General features: G+C 38.6%; 1 protein-coding gene across 1 annotated transcript; it reads right to left on the bottom strand.

Moving 5' to 3' along the window:
• Positions 1-4432: 4432 nt before the first annotated feature.
• On the bottom strand, positions 4433-18104 carry LOC104444522 (3-hydroxyisobutyryl-CoA hydrolase 1). The gene is made up of 15 exons (XM_010058204.3): positions 17970-18104; positions 13091-13447; positions 12675-12755; positions 11738-11806; positions 10913-10976; positions 10530-10609; positions 10332-10415; positions 8977-9061; positions 7703-7788; positions 6546-6667; positions 6117-6177; positions 5856-5954; positions 5101-5202; positions 4979-5020; positions 4433-4877 (listed from the first exon to the last, which is right to left on the bottom strand). The coding sequence occupies exons 2-15, from the start codon at positions 13127-13129 to the stop codon at positions 4740-4742; spliced, it is 1152 nt and encodes a 383-aa protein (XP_010056506.2). The 5' UTR covers positions 13130-13447; positions 17970-18104; the 3' UTR covers positions 4433-4739.
• Positions 18105-18286: the final 182 nt, after the last annotated feature.

The following is an 18286-nucleotide window of genomic DNA, read 5'->3' as shown; positions in this document are numbered from 1 at the left end:
CCAACTCCAGCAGCGGATGGCCACGCCAATAATGGCCATCGCGAACAACGCGAGCACGAAGCTCAGCGCCGCGATGGCTAACCCTCGAGGGTAGTCCCTATCGTCCTCCACATATGGTGGGTAACAGACCTCAGTCTAAATGCCACTCGACATCTGCAAGAGAAAATATTAGCTTGCAAAAAACGAGTCCATTCATACAGATTACAAAGTGCACATTCTTGTACCACATGAGGAGGTAGACAAAAGGACTCACAACAACATAAACCATATAGAACAGAGCAGCAAAACAACAAAACAAAACCAAGCTAAGACAGAATTCATCGCATCTATACTTAATCCACAACTTCCAGCATGTACGGAATGGTAACAGAGCATACGAACTGCAAATTGTGATTCTTTGATGACAAATTGCCATGAAATTGAAGCTATATTTTCTCACAAGCATGAATGAGTCTACTTGATCAAAATGGCATCAATCCATAACCAAACTAGCCTCAAGTTGGAATCAAATGCACACCCAATCATGGGATATTAAAACATGGTCAGCATCTGGTATATGTAATCTCGTAACTACTACAATTGCAAAAAATGCCAAGAACAGCCGAGAGCAATCCCAACATCATTATTTGCTTTAAAAGCTTTCAAACATAATATGAATGGCAGCTTAAATCAAAGGTTATGATCATTAAAATTTGCTGCTAGAATATCTACACCAGAAAAAGTCAGATGCGAAGGAACCAGCAACAATTTTCTGTTCACCTCAAGTTGGAATCAAATGCACACCCAATCATGGGATATCAAAACATGGTCAGCATCTGGTATATGTAATCTCGTAACTTAAGATGGTGCCGCTGCTGCCGTCGCCGGTGCTGCCGCTGCCGCCGTCGGTGCCAGACCACTGCCTCTACGCCTGAAGTCAATACAAGACTTTCATAAATTTATTGTGCATACACTTATATGGCCGCACAACTGCCATACAACGGCCGCCCGCCACTGCACGATCACCGCACGACGGCCGCACAATTGTCGCACGACCGCTACACGACCGCCGAACACGGAAAGAGGATAAATTAATTATAGATGAAACAGAATAACATGCAATAAAGAGAGGAAATTAAGTGGAAACAAGTGCATTTTTACAAAACCATGGACTTGTCGACATTGCACAACTTTATATCCTTTATGATATGCCGGTAACTGTGTGTAGACATCCAATTTTAATCAAGAAGCTTGAGGGCTAGCGTCGGATCTTGCTGAAGAATAGATTTGATCAATCGATTAGATGGTTGGATCCTTGTACGATTCGAAGATTTTATGAGGATATTTGTTGGCAATGTCAAGTTATGTGAGCTATTTGAACCACTTTGTTCATTTCATCAATCGGACTTTTCCGTCGTCCAGTTCTGTAAGGGGCAAAGGAAATTAAGGTCATGATTTTGACAGAAGGATCAACTCGGATGAAAAAAGAAATAGCATATGATTCAAGGACCTAATTGTCAAAATAGAAAGTCAATATGCCAAATTGATCAATTTGCAGTAGTTTAAAGATCTCTGGTTTTTACCTCACGTGTAAACAAACAGAAAAGCAAGTAACGTGGTCTATGCATTAGGAAATGGTCTTTGTGAAACAAGTCCTATCACTTACGCATCCTATCCCATTTTAAGCATGATCCTGCACTTCACTTTAATTGAGGCTCACCGTTTGTTTCTCGAAAAATGAATAATTTTAAAAATATTTTTCTAAAATGAACCGGTTTGTATCGCTTAGAAAAATGAATAAACGAAAAATATTTTCATCTTCCATGAAAATGTTTACATATAATTTGTTCTTCAAGCGAAATAAGTGATCATTTTACAATCATTTGTGTTGCTTAAAATAATCAATTAATGAAAAATGCTTTGAATATTGATAACAATGCATGTCTTAATATTCATGGGCAATGAATATAATATTTTTTATTCATTTTTCTAAGCGATATAAGCGAATATTTTGGGAAAATTATTTTTCAAATCATTTTCATTTTTTTATAAAAGAAACGGAGCCTAAGTTCACTAATTTCGAATTTTGGTTTAACGAGGCCCAAATCTTATTTTTTGGTGAGGCCCAAACCTGTTTAATAGAGTTCAATTGACGAATGTCTTAGACTTTTAGGCCCAGCTTAACCGTCTAGGACTGCCTCATTCGACAAAGCTAAACGGTTTCGACCATTTCCCTTAATTTTCATTTTAAAAAGGTTTTTCTGAAATTTTACATTAATTCAAACATTCCCCCATATAATTTTGGTTGAAATAATTTTATTATTGGACCAAATGTGCTTGGTAAAGAGTTTTGGCCCCACGGAAATTATAAGCCACGAATCCACGTCTTCATGCTATGGCTAATAGAGAGGCTAAAGCTAATTTGGATAATATCATATGTTTGGGTATCTATTAGGAGAAAATCTTAGGATAGGTACAATCGAAATACCTAAAATTGATCATAAAAATTCAATCAAGCCACAAAATTTTTAATTTATGCAATCAAGTTATAAATCTAGTCCAATTTGTTGCAATCGAGTACCTATGATCGCTTTGTCCAATTAGACTGACGGAAGATGCCAAATTGACTTTTATTTATTTATTTATTACTTTCTCTTTCCATGATTGCCATTATGTTAACGAAGAGTGCAACATTGATAGCAACAATGCCACTTTGTACCTAACTTTAATTAAAATTAGATTAAGAAGGCAAAAAAAAAAAAAAAAAAAACATACTCTACGAGATCCTGATATGCACTTTAATTTCAATTTTGGCTTTATAATTTTATTTTTTTTTCCTCTTTTTTTTCGTTTTCTTATCCTTTTTTTCCTTTTATTTTTTCAAATATTTTCCCATTTTAATTTTGCAAACTTTATTTTTCCATGCAATGCCAATCAATGCCATTTTTACTCAAGAAGCACGGAAAAGTGTCACATCAATGTTTTCAATAGCCAAAGTGGGCAGAGCTGATGAAGAGACTCGATTGTACCAATTTGACAAATATTAGGATGTAATTGCACTTTGATTGCACCATCTTTGAAATCTAATAGCCAATGTTAGAATATATGATTTGCCCAAAATGGAGTTAAAGCTGATGCTCAAGTGTATCTTTTTATAGCAATGATAAGGTTCAAAATATTGAATACATCATACTTTAACACGAGTCATTAAAATAACACATATGGGTCGCGCCAACTAGAGAATGTCCTGTGCAATTCATGACTTCTTTTTGAGGATTGAGATAATATTCAGTTTGCATATAAACCTTTAAGTTGAAATTTAGAATTCTAATTAACCAACCTCAATATTTTTCGAGGGCCATTTTCATTTTCAAGAGAAAAGTAACCCAGAAATTGTGAAAATCCTCACGCATTAAACACACTTTTAGTGATGAATGCAAATGGATCTCTGTTTCCAATCAAGACACTTCCAAACTCTTACATCTAATTTGTTCCGGGCAGACTTTCATTCATTGATGAGAGCAATTGCTCTATTAGATATACAACACAACTATCGTCAAGTTAATTTTCACGTGTCAATCTCCAACCATTGACCTCATGTCAGAGTGATAGTTAAATTGGATAAAATTGACGAAATTAACGGAATGACTATATCCCGCTAATTGACAAGTTTTAGTATATAACTGCACTTTCTTCTATGACTTAAATCCCACTTATTTCTAAAATCTCAAAGCCAGTGTTGGAAAAAAGTAATTCGCCCAAGGTGGAGGTAAGTTTGATGCTAAAGCGTATGTTTTTACAGTGGTAACGACTTTGAAGTTTTTATTTTTTTATTTTTTGAGAATTGAGAATTGAGATAATACTTCGTGAGCATATTACCGTCTATGTTAACCAACCCCCATGGGCTAAACCCAAACATGTGTTCAGAGTCTGCTTCATTTTCCAGAGAGAAGGAAAGCAGAAATTAGGGATGAATGCAAATGGATCTCTCTTTCCTACCAGAGACACTTCCAAACTATTGCACTCTGCTGAACTCACTGTATTGGCCAAATTCAACACGACATGTGCACCTGGCAAAAGAGAAAGTGACCCTCTATAAATACAGTACATTCCTCTTGGAAGACGGTCCAGCAAGCCGAGTACGTCATGTGTCGTATATGATGTTTACCAATCCTAATACGAAAGGGGATTTCTATAGGCCAATAGATAGTAACAAAGTCAATAGGATTCCCTTATAAGTTAGGCACAAACTCTTGCAGAAGCATGTATCTGCGCCGTGCGCACTGTATGCATAAGCTCTACCTATATGCAAATTAAAAGTTTTGAATCAAAACCATCTGAACAGGAAGAACCCTTTTCTCATTAAGATTATTATGATTTTGCTTTGGGAAATCTATAAAAGATAGATGATTCACTCAAAAGAAAAAAAGAAAAGAAACTGCAATGCTTGCCATGATTTTAGTTCTTAAGAAGATTAATTTACCAAGATCATATACAAGAGCTGCAATAAGATTAATGAGTCACAAGTCACTCATTGATGAATGGAGCAATTGCTCTAGATGTACAATGCAAGAATTGTTTGACTTAAATGTTCAGTCGTCTATCTTCAGCCATTGACCTCATGTCCGATCATGTCTAAAGTTCGTTGTAGCGACAGCTTATTCCATACCTCATTATCTTGATAGTTATTCCGCGTCATGCAGCTTAGTCCTAATGGCACCACCGAATTAATTGACAGTAAAAATCTGCCATACTGAGAGTTACAGCTTTGCCATAGCAGATGCAGGCAAGTTCGATCTAGGGGGCAGCTTTAGATCCTCCCAGTCTTCATCATCCACCTTCGAGAAATACTTGTCTACCATCTTGTCACTGAGAAGCTCCAATCTAGGAGGCTCCCACTACAAAAGAGAAGGATGAAAATCTCCGTAAAGCAACTCATGACAAGGGAATAAAAAGAATAGGAATGACGCTGAAAATTGGAAAAGGATGCTTGTCAAACCTTCGGGTTCCTATCCTTATCCACGAGTATGGCTCTGCAGCCCTGCATTACATGGACAAGTGTCACTTTATCAACTGGATTCAAATTAAACTATACAACAATCGTCTGATTAATTGCAGAACCTCAACAAAGTCCTTGCTGACTTCGCCTCGTATTACGTGGCAAACCATTCTGTATTCTCGTACAAGGCACTGCCCAACTCCTTGTAGTCGACCCTCTCTTATCTGCAATTGCGAGATCAATGCTCATAAGTATATGACCATTTCACAATTTTTAAACAGGTCACCTGACTAACCTTACTCCCCAATTACCTCTAATATCAACTAAGGCAATTGTGCAACTTGATTAACTATTGCAGTAAAATGCCCTTTTAGAACAAATGAGTGATTGTAGATACTCTAGGCACTTTGACCTTTATGAAAGGATAGGGAATCGAATTCCACCATTGCACATTGACTCGTTGAGTAGTCAGTGAGCAAATACTCCGCTGCCCCATTATGAATTTTGGCCATTACTTTGTTCATCCATCTATCACTGCTAGTCTTATTCTCACGTTCTAATCAATAAAGGTGGCCATTAATGCACATTATGTTGTAATAGGCATATGCCTGCACGTCTAAAATTTAAATCAAGAATACAGTTGTCACGATATTCATTCCAGTAGGTGATCTAAGGCAAAAAGAGAAGAAAAGTAAGTCTCGGTTTTCCAGTACAGTAATGATGCCATTCCCTTTAGTTGACTTTACAACAAGAAGTTGGTGGGGGCATATTAGATGAAAATCATTTGAACATGTTAACAATTCACATTATCTACAAGTCATTAGTTGTGTTGAAAGTTGCACTGCTGACATATCATCCAAAGATTCAGCAATCTCACCGATCTAAGAGAAATTTTAAGGCTTGTTGGTGATGCTTTCTTTAATGACTGAATCGAGGCAAGTATCCAACCATCTACCTTATTTGTGGCTTCTCGCTCCTGCAAAAGAGACATCTAGGAAATGTTGAAATCAACATAATGTGGATCAGCTTTCAGAAATTACCCATAAAAGAGCTCATGCATGTAAATAATACATCAGCAGAGGTCCTCTCATGAACACAACGAGGACTCGAAATGGAGAACAAATCACCAACAGCTTACAAGAGCAGATAGAATGTCTTCCACTGTTCTTCGTGAGAAGCACCTATTGATGACATCCAACCTGTCAAAAACACAAATGGAAAATGATGAATGAGACATTGATTGTGAGAGTGAGTCAGCAGGATCCGACGCTAGCCACTCGAGCTTCTTGATTAATGTTGGATGTCTACATGCAGTTACCAGTATATCATGGACAATATAAAGTTGTGCTATGTTGACAAGTCCATGGCTTGGTAAAAATGCATTTTTTCCACTTAATTTCCTTTCTTTATTTCATGTTGTTTTGTTTTATCTATAATTAATTTATCCTCTTTTGCTATGAATAAGATTTTCAGGTTTCTTGATGAGAACATTTGTGCATGGACTGCTAGACATAACCATTCAGAGAACTCGACAAGAAGATATAGGAAGTGGTAGGTTGAAACTAACCGATGGTATGCACTCTGCTCTTTCAACATAGGCAGCTCAGAGTATTCACCAATGATTGCTGAAATTACAGCTTGATCGCTAGAATCTACTGTGTGTAGAGCTGCTTCGAGTGATGGCAATTTCTGAACAATGTCATGAACATACAAAGATAAGTCAAATAACCACAGGAAATGAACACGAGAATGAACATCTATTGTCCAGCACAACAGTACAGGTAACTACTATAAATTTAGCATTGGCCAAGCTTTCCAAATTAGCAACAACATGACAAAGTGTTTTCACATACTATCCTTACATCAGCATTCCTTCTTACATATATTTCAAAGATTCCATCCCTTACAAGACCTCAAATGCTAGGATTTTCCCCCAAAACTTTGAACTTATGCATAGTCTATCGACAGATCCCAACATGACCCACTTGCAAACTGTCACATTTTATCCATGAAACATGAGGAGGCAATTGTTTAACAGATCTAAACCTTCTTAGGTTGAATTTCACTGGTCTTACCGATAGGAATATCTTTTGAAGCTTTATAGAATGCGCATTCAGTTCTAATTCTTTCATTTGTGCACATCCACCAAGCAAGCAGTTCTCTCAGCCACACTGTCTAATTTTCAGATCTAAACTATTATCATGTAATATTCAATGATATTCAGAGTCACTATATCTATCACTACCAATGTGGTCCTATATGATTTTCAGCCAACATACTAGATTCCACATCCACCCAAAAAAATGAAAGAGAGAACTTTTCTCTCCAAGAAGACATATAGCTGAAAATAAAAGGACTCGAAAGGAAATCATTTTCCTGTTATAAGACAATATAAAGAAATAATCCACCTTTCAGCACATCTCGTTGCATCAACATGAACAAACAATCAGACATTCCCCAGCTGTGAGTATCAAAATGAATTGAAGGACAAGGCATGCCTTCTCTAATAAGCGCTAATTATACGGGTTGTACTGGTCTTCTATACTTCCTATTTTCTTTGCTCCATAAAACTTCATCACCTTTCCTTTAGCTGAACTTTTCTAACACCCTCTAGTACTAAAGATCATATTGGTCTTCTGTGCTTCATCTATTCCCTTTTTCCCAGTGTACCTTCTACATTCATCAAGCAAGAATCATGAAACTGAAGTAAAAGCAGATGGATACCGCTGAGGGAACAAAATGAGTTGCAAGGCCACATGCAAGCATCTCTGCTCCATCCAATCTAGCACCAGTAAGACCAAGATATTCCCCTGGCACAGATAACAAAGAAGCATGATAGATTTCAATATTTAGACAAGAAAGTAGAAGACTATATGAGCTGTAATCTTGTGCATGATTTTTATCTTTAGTATTGCAAGATATATAAGTTGAAATCTAGTCCACAGGAAAAATGGTTCTTGCATGTCAAGATCAGGTTTAGTTGCTCGAGAGATTCTCTAATTTTGATAAAAGAGGATAAAAGAAGAAGAATAATCGAGAAAAGACATCATTATGCAGGTTGATACAGAGAAATTAAAACTATAAACCTGGACTTGAGGTTAAAGATGTGCATATCAGATTCTTCTCTTTTCTAAACACTAAATCCAATAACATAGTCTCAGATCCAAATCTATCAAAATCAACATCAGGAATCTCTTCCACTAGTTCTCTTGTGCAATTTCTGACTGCTATTAATGATTCAAGGCACCTAAAATTTATGATTTTTAACTCAAGATCCCAAAGCCACAAATGAAGTGCCAGTAGAAGCAACTGAAAGCAGTCACACTGGTGTGATTCATATTTCAGCTATAACAGGAAGAAAAAGAAAAAGAATTAATGTGCATATCCCAGCTGGGAATTTTTCCATCATCCATAGAGGAGTGACTGAACCAAGGATTAACCCAAAACACCAAAAGGAATGTCACTTCCTTCTCATCACCTTCCAGGTTATAATCAGTGTAAAAAGTGGATGGTCACCGAAGTATGTCAACCCTGTATATCATTAAGTAGCAACAACATGGCCATATAGCCATATAATCCTGCATTTGTCACCTCCATCGATTGCACTGTTTGTCCTCTTGACATATGATTTGAGGCAAATTTCCTTATCTCAAGTTATCCAATCATCTGAAGAATATGCTTCCAAAATACCATATCAACACAGTAGCAAATCTGCTATATTTGCAGAATACAAGATGGAAGCCCACCAGCTTATGATATGTTGACTCAAGGACTCAATTGTTTTGGTTGTCACTTAAGTTTCTGAGTCATCCATAGTTAGGACTAGCATTTCCACTGGTACTGCCAGTAGAATGCTATTGACACAATAACAAGCGAACCTCTACCCAATAAGTATATCTACATACTTACAGAAGTTAGAAAGTTTTTATCTTCAATCAGAATTGACTCACAAAACTCAATGAGAAAATAAAGTGCCCTTTTCTATTGTTGATCATTACCAAAATGTCCTGGGAGCCTTGACAGGAAATATGAGGCACCTACGTCTGGAAAGAGACCCAGAGCTGTTTCAGGCATAGCAAAAACCTGCAGTGAGATTAACCAAACTATGCTGATAAAAGCCGCTAGAAATCTTGATATGATGTTAAGGGAACAAGAAACTGGACAATCAAAACGCGATGGCACCCGCGAACTGCTTGCTTACAATAGGCACTCAACTCGACACATATCTGCAGTACTGGTTAGATAATCTAGGTTATGTAACCAACTGCATGACAAGTGGTAAAGTTACTGAGAATATAATCATTTTATGTTCCACAAGCAAACAACTGCTTTATGAATTGCCAATCGACAAGTACCCTGCCTTATTTATTAGGCAAACAAGAATTTTAATCTCATTAAGCGGGGTCAACTCAGCTCAAGTCACCATTTCAGATAATATATGGGTCCATATAAGTGTATGCACAGTAAATTTATGAAAATCTTGTATTGACTTCTGTGGAATCTTACCCACCTAAATATGTATATTATCCACGTATTAAAGTCGGGGTAACATTGTGCTATTCAAATGTATGTGCTCTTTAGGGACTAAGCAAATTCATGAAATCCCTACATGTAGCCCAAGAGGGGAAAATGGCAGGCTATGTTCCATTTTACATTCTCCCCCAAGAACTGTAACCTTCAATGATACTGTAAAGTTTTTCATTCATGGTGTAAAATGAGGGTCTATGCTTGAAGAGTCTAGAACAATGTAAGAATAACTACTTAATTAGGCATCCTTCATGTGTTGTAGTTAAGAATAACTTCTTCTGCTGTCACCTTATTTGTGTACCTCCTATCATCATCCTGCCACGAACTCATGTTGATGACAGTCGGAATAATTGATTTATTTGGGTTTGTGACTGCATGATTCACCAAATCTTGTTCAACTCCACTGCCAGAGATAATAATCTTAAGTTCTTTTATTTGCTCTACCAACCACCCATGATTGAGTGTACATTAATATTATATCAAAATGCATCATCATGATCTTTTTTCCAACCAGAATTTGAAACAAGGAGAACATGTTCTATTTTATGGGAGATGTCAATTAATTAAAACAATTTCACCAGCATTTTCGGTAAATTATTAAGCTTTGGATCAGCCATAATTAGTGAAATGGTAAGCGAGAGTAATGCCATCAACAAAATGCCTAATGCCCAAAAAAAAAAAAAATCGTTTTTTCTCTCTAAATTGGACAAGCTTAGAAGTAACCTATGTGCTACAACACACCACTGACTGCCACAGTCTATAACAGTAGGTTTTGTAACAAAAGAAAAAAGAAAAAGAATTGTAAGCCGACATAAAGAGGCAATACCGAATTTTCTGTTGCCACGCGAAAACTACCATGTATGGAACAACCAGCCCCTCCTCCCATGACAATGCCATTCAAGATTGAAACCTTCAGTAAAACCAGCATGTAAAATGTAAGACTACACATATGGAACAACCAGCCCCTTCACTAGATGTCACTATTATGAACTCCCAAAAGACACACGAAATAATATCAGATCACCTGAGGTTTACTGTATGTTGCCATCAGATAATTTAAAGTGTACTCCCTCCGAAAGAAGATTGCAGCTGACTCCCATTTTCCTAGCACATTTACAGAAACCTATATCATCAACAATCATGCGTTTTCCAAGTCCGAATGAACGCCATATCAATTGCATATATCAGAGATCAAGCTCATCTGAAACTGATGCACAATATGATCATTTTGATAGGTTAATCAAGGATGGATCAAGAGGATGACATGATTGGCACATGAAACTTCACTGTGAAACATGGGAAAACTAAGTGCATCTACTTATAATGAGATAAAAGTACAATTTGGCCCTATTTTTGACTTTACAGTCAGTATGAGATGAACCATGTAACAACTAAAATAATCTGTACCATTGTTGATATCACGAACAACAGCTGCAACATCACCACCAGCACAAAAAGCTCTCCCTTTTCCCTACAGAAACAAAAACACAAACAAAACAGTCAATTCCAAGAAGATAACAGCCACAAGATCAAAAAATGTCAAGCTATAATTAAGTTATTGCAATCTAAAGGAGCCAACAATTGTCTCCTTAATTTCAATCAATGCCAACAAGACCAATCTGACAACTGTTCTTCAATATGATGTCAAACTTGAGAAAAGTATGGCTTTGTAGCCTTATATAGATGAGCACTTTTTTGTAGCTGATATGAACTACTTAAATTACAGACATCTTTGGGTTGTATGCCCTTCCAAATGATTGACCAGTGCAAAATTTGTTAACAGCCAACAATAATTCGAAGCCATAGTACACCCTCTGCAACTTGGAACCAGACATTTGAAAGGCCATCCAACTCCCAAAAGCTCCAGAATTATTTCCTTTATTGTATATGACTAGTCCCCATGTATATGATATGTTACCCAAAAAATAGGTCTTTAAATGCAGTCAAAGAAGCTAACGAAACATAATTTACCTCACTGCTCAAGCATATTAATAAATTGAATATACATTTTGTAAAATATTTATATATGAGAGCACGGGCCCTAAATGGTACTCCAGCAAAAGAATTTGAACCAAGCTAAGTCCAATAAACTTACCAATCTTCATAGTGGGCAAGAAAAGTCTATCAATCTCCCAAAAGACAATCTCAAGGCTAACGATTCTGATATTTCCACTAGTACAAATTCGAGGGCTATTAACAGTCATAAAAAAAGCTTTGTAGGAAGCAATGTACCTTTATGATTACCAACTTCACATTAGAATTCTTCTCATAAAGAAGGAAAAGTTCCCAAAACCGAGATATCTGCAAGTTATACAATAACCACATAAGCAAACAAAGCTTGATAAAAAAATGTGAACTATTGAGGTTTGAGACAACCAAGAGAAGTAAAAATTGTCACATATACGGACTTATATTATTGACAACAGAACCCAACTGCCAACAAAGTGACTACCACAATCAAGAAAGGCATAAAAGGTATTCAAAAAGCAATAAACAATGGTACTGCTGCATGACAATTCCACAGATATAATTTGGTGGATGCAACAAAAAGAGGCTATTCCGGCTGAACTATTCTACAAAGAGACTCGCGTATTTACAGCATCATTGACATGTACTGGGCGTTGCTGGATTTGGTTTGTGATCTTGTAAAACAACTTTCTTTCCCTGTGACCTTTCATAATGTGTGTTTCCAAAGTTTGGATAAAAGGTGCACATGCATTACTGCCTAGCAAAAGAATAATTAAACCCAAAAAGTTAGGCAGAACACTTCTCCTGCTCTTAGCAAAACCCATGCACTCTCCAACGTATTCATCAAATGCAAGATGAGGCCAGGAAAATGTACCAACTTCAAATGACAGAGTAGATAATGCTATCAGATATTTAGTTGATCCTGTATGATAAATGCTGATAAAAAAGTTTTTTCATTGCGGAAAAAGCTTTCTTGAGAGTGCAGGGTTTCAGGTGCTATATGATAGGAAAGCTCAACATATAAATTAGATGGCCATTTCGTAAAAGCAACACCCATGAATAGATTGTAAAGCCTTGACAGCGAGACAGCAAATTGGCAACAACATAACAAAAGAACCGCAAGCAACACTCCCAACCAAACAGTAAGAATGAAGGAAGTCCAAACTGCACAGAGTATCCAGCAGCCAGATAAGACACTTACCATATAGTCCGTAGCAGCATTCAGCTGCTTGGGTCTGTTCATTATCAGCGTCCTGGCAAACGACTTCTCCTCCACCAAAACCTACAAACGCAACGTACATCGAATCTCCATCACAAGTTCTCAAAGGAGTACAACTCAGTTCTGTCGTGCTATAATCATCCAGAAAACACTACTCTGACGCTCTAGAGCACAAAAAACGCAATGTTCCAATCAGTGGAACAGTAGCCCATGCTTCATCCCTTGGTAATTCCCGCTAAAAATAAGATTTTTCAAACACCCATCATCACTTGAACCATGAATGCGTCGCTAAGATATAATCCACAGGCAATTCACGGCTCACCCATTACCGGAAGAAACAAGAACCACTCTCTGCACAGCATAATCGCTCGTTCTGTAAAGCAATGAAGCCTCAGTACCTGATCTTCCTGGTCATTACTGGAGGAGAACGAAGCCATGGAATTTCTCCTTCTCCTTCTCCTTCGTCTTCGTCTTCGTCTTCTTGATCGAGCGTTGAGTGACTACCCTTCTCTGCCTCCCGAGAGGGCAAGTCAAACACGACTCGATCAAGAAACTCTTCTTCCCACGATGAAGCTGACGGAGAAACCACCCACAAACGGCTTTACCCAACGTCCGCTCAAGAACTCAAATCATTCAAAGCCCAGAAACGATCAGTTGAAACCTTGAACTGGGTCTTCCTTTCCTCGTACCCAATCACACGCAGAAATGAAAGACAGTCGATGCTCCAACGAAGGATGCTTCCGTGTGTTTGGAATCTGGAAAAGAAGGAATTTAGATAATTATAAAAAAAAAAAAATTGGGATTTGTAGGAATTATTGTTAGTATAAAAAAATGAATAAAGGATGTATCATGACATAAATATTATTTTGTGTATTTATGAATAGATGTAAAATACGGATATAAGCAAGAAAGAATAACAAATTGAGCAAAATTCTGTTTGTTTCGCTAAAGATAAATGTTGAAAAATATTTTCTTAAAAATAATTGTTTATATTATTTGAAATAATCGGTTAATAAAAAATATTTTTATTAATAATAATAATTTATATCTAAACTTTTTGATAGATAATGAATACATATTTTTGTTTATTTATTTTGTAGGTGATATAAGCGATCATTTTTTAAAATTAATGGAAGGATTGTATAGCACTAATTGACAAGTTCTAGTATATAATTGCACCTTCTTTTATGACTTCAATCCCGCTTATTTCTAGAATTTCAAAGTTGGTGTTGAAAAAAAGTAATTTGCCCAAGGTGGAGGTAAATTTGATGTGAAAGCGTTTCTTTTTACCGTCGTAACTAGCTAAAAATGAGAGCAAGTCACTAGACTAAGGTGACCTTGTTGACTAGTGGCCAATTGCCTTGTCGGCTAGTGGCAAGGGCTCGCCTCACCAATGACTAGGTGAGCTCACCCATGCCCAGTGGCGAGGCTCACCTCACCATTGGCTAGCGAGGTTGCCTTTGGTCGATTGCCTCAATCTGGCGACTACCTAAAGGAAGGAGGAAGAGGAAAAAAAAACAAAGAGAAAGAAAAAAATAATTGAAAATATGAAAATATAATTAAAAATTATTTATGTCATTATCAATTGGCCAAATTTGATCGGATAGATTGAATTGGCACTATTGTAAAAATTTGGGATTCAATTGGTCAAAAAAAATAAATTTATAATTGATGCCATAATTACAATAGATTTAAAATTTATCAATGAATTTAAAATTTTTCAATAATTCTTTCCAAGTTTGACGACTTCCTAGTAGTATGGCATGAGTTACTTTAGCATCGTAGTGCTTGGTACTCAAATATTGGCTTGGGCATTTTCTCTATCCCTTCTTACCCTAAACAAGACTTCTTTGAGAATTGAGGAGTGCCGGAGATCTGGAGTGCCAAAACTTGGCACAGAGGGATATTAAGTGTCAAAACCGGAGCAAAATGAATCACTTAAGTGACAATTTGGCTAAAATATTGATGTAACGATTTTCCGGCAAATTAAGTGTAAAATGACGTCGTTTTTCATGTTAACGTGGCTAGAAAATGCAAAATTAATGTCGTTTAGTCTCGATGTGGTAAATAATTAATATAAAAATTAATTAAATTAAATTTAAAACGAAATTTATTTAAAACATTTTTTAAAAATACAAATGTTAAAAGGGAAAGGGTGGAAGCCCTCGCCTACCATCACCGGAAGGGCTAGCGATGGTCGGCCGGGATCACCGGCTCTTGGCTAACCGGCGGCGAGGGCCCATGAGCCCTCCTCGGATCTAGGCAAGAGCTGCGAACCCTCACCCCAAATCTAGGCCCTTCTTGGGATGGCGGGGGAGGCAATGAGGGCTTGCAAGCCCTCACCCAAATTTGGGGCGAGGGATGCGGCCTTGCCTTGCGAGGGTCGGCAAATCCGGCCAAGGGTCGCCGCCACCGAGGCGACCCCCAGCGAGTAGTGGCCCTTGGCTCGGTCAAGGAGGGTCGCCGACCCCTACCGAATCTAGGCGGGCTCATGGGCCCTTGCCGCCGTTGGTCAAGGGCAACGACCTCGACCGACCCTCCCTCTTGTCACCGGCTCTTCTCGACGGCGGCGGGAGGTGGTTGAGGGCCGAGCCGACCCTCCCTCTCGTCGAAGCAAAATGAATCACTTAAGTGACAATTTGGCTAAAATATTGACGTAGCGATTTTCCGGCGAATTAAGTGTAAAACGACGTCGTTTTTCATGTTAACGTGGCTAGAAAATGCAAAATTAATGTCGTTTTGTCTCGATGTGGTAAATAATTAATATAAAAATTAATTAAATTAAATTTAAAATGAAATTTATTTAAAACAATTTTTAAAAATACAAATATTAAAAGGGAGGTGGCTCGAGGGCTAGCCTCGACTCCCTACCATCATAGGAAGGGCTAGCAATGGTTGGCCGGGATCACCGGCTCTTCTCGGCGTCGGCGGAGAGGCGGTTGAGGGCTGAGCCGTCCCTACCTCCCCCCTTATTTTTTTTTAAATATGTGTATTTGTATTTTTAAATGTTTTAAATAAATTTAGTTTTAAATTAAATTATTTAATTTTTATATTAATTTTTTATTACATTAGCATCAAAATGACGTCATTTTTGTATTGTTTGGCCACGTCAACGTGCAAAACGACACATTTTTGCACTTATTTGGTCAGAAAATCGCCATGTCAGCATTTTCGTCGGATTGGTACTTAAGTGATCCATTTTGTTACGATTTTGATATTTAAGTGTCACTTTCCTAATTCCTAATTTTTGGTACTTTTAAGTGTCTCTTTATGCTAAGTTTTGGCACTTGGGGCGTATTTCTTCTGAGAATTGAGATAATACTTTGTTAGCATTTTACCATCTAAATTTAACCATGGGTTAAACCCAAACATGTGTTCAGAACCTGTTTCATTTTCAAGAGAGAAGGAAACTAGAAATTAGTGATGAATGCAAATGGATCTCTCTTTCCAACCAAAGACCTTGCCAACCTCTTGCACTCTGCTCGACTCACTGTATTAGCCTAATTCAACACCACAGATGGCAAAAGGGACAGCGGCCCTTATATATACAATACATTCCTCTTAGACAACGGTCTAGCAAGCCAAGCATGTCACGTGTCGTAGATGTTTACCAATTTTAAGAAAGTCGATAGGATTCCCTTATAAGTTAGCCACAAACTTGTGCAGAAGCATATATTTGCGACACGCGCACTGTAAGCTTAAGCTCTACTTAGATGCAAAGTATAAGTTTTGTGTCGAAACCATCTAAACAGGAAGAACTCTTTTCTCATTGAGATTACTACAATTCTGCTTCGGGAAATCTATAAAAGATAGATGTCTCGCTCAAAAGAAAAGAAAAGAAGACACTACAATGCTTTCCTTGATTTTAGTTCCTAAGAAGATTAAATTTACCAAGATGATATAAAAGAATGTGTCGCGACCTACCCTCGAGGGAGGAAATAGGTTTAAGAGTATTGCATAAATAACAGACTAAGGCTCATGATTAGGCGTGGGCTCCCAAGCCCATATCCGCGTGATGTTAGGATATATTTTAGGAATTTTGCACAAAAGGAGTCATCACTAGCCTATTGGGGGTCGCCTAAAAATCAAGTGAGGCATGTGAGTATATCTCACTTTCTACGCAACTAGAGAATCTAGGATCGGAACTTGATCGGGACTTGATTACACTAGTTGACCAATTAATGCCATTTCGGTGCCTAATCTTGTTAGTTTTAAAAATAAAAATTTTTGTCAAGCAGTTTGGATTAATTTTATACCTATTGACTAACATGCGATGTGATTATATATGTGTGCAATCATTAAAGTAACAACCATAGCTACCAAGATCCGAATTGCCATAAAACTAAGTATGTGCAATTAATAAATAAAATATGAGAACTAAACATGCGATATAATCAAAATATGAGTAAACAAATGCCTAATTATGCTAACAAGGCAATATATGGCATTTCCTAACCAAATCCTACATTTTTATGATTTTCGAATTTTTTTTTAAATTTTTAAATTTTTAAAATTTTTAAAAAATTATTATTTTTTAATATTTTAATTTTTTTCAATTTTTTTGGGCGAACCGGGTCCGGTCCGGTCTGACCCGACCCGGGTTCGGCCCGGTCGATGCGGTTCGGGTCCGGTCCTCTTGGGGAGGGGCGGCCGGTTGGCCCGCTCGGAAAAGAGCAAGCCCGACCAATGGTCGGGCCTGCAATTAAGTGCAGGTTGGGCCCGTTCGACGGGCCCAACCCCTTTCGCAAAAGGGGCTCCTCGCAGGCCCACGACCTAGACCAAGTCTGGGCCGTCGGCCTGCGGGGTGAGAAGGGCTGAGCGGGCCAGATCCAGGATCTGGCCCGCTCGACCGACCTCCCTCTGGTCGGTCGACTTCCAGTCGCGACCAGAGGGAGATGACGCCGTGCCCGGGCGGTTCTCCCTCCTGGGCACGGCGGTGCCGCCTCGGCTGGGGCAGGGGACGACGCTCGTCCTCCGGCCAGACAACAGCATCCCTTCCGGCAGCCTAATGGTCGAGCTGGATCTCCAACTAAAGGAAACAAAAAAAACAACTCCCGGTTGGGTATCTTGGCGAGCAGGTGGAGTGCATGGACGAGACCAAGAGCCTCCAGCTCAGCCGAAGCACGAGCGCGGACCTGAAGACCTAAGGAGACCTACCGGCGTTCAAGGAAAGTAATAGGGACGGACAAAGGGGCCGGAGCTCGCTCGAAACAGGCGAAACGAGCTCCGGCCAACTCAAATAAAAGTCGCACGCCAAGTGTTCGATAAAGGGCCAACCTGGATTCCGGGGAATACGGCGGCGAACGGCGACGAACGGGCGGCTCTCCGGCGATGGCGAGGCATCCTGGGGGCTCCCTACTCCTTGGCTGATCTCCCACGGCTGTCCCACTCTCTCCTCTCTCTCCCTCCCGTCGCCCTCAGTGTTTTCCCCTCTCTTTTGCTCTCTGTTCACTCCCTTTTTTTCTTCTTCTCTGTTTCGTTCTTCTTCTTCTTTTCGTTTTTTTTTTCCGCCCAGCTCGCCCGCGTGACCTCGTCCGACCAATCAGACGCCCCTGCCCGCCGACTCTCCCTCGAGGATTCCAACGCTCGACTGC

Source organism: Eucalyptus grandis, chromosome 5 (assembly GCF_016545825.1).
Source record: "Eucalyptus grandis isolate ANBG69807.140 chromosome 5, ASM1654582v1, whole genome shotgun sequence".
In the NCBI taxonomy this organism is placed as follows: domain Eukaryota; kingdom Viridiplantae; phylum Streptophyta; class Magnoliopsida; order Myrtales; family Myrtaceae; genus Eucalyptus; species Eucalyptus grandis.
This window is presented reverse-complemented; position numbering and strand designations above follow the sequence as displayed.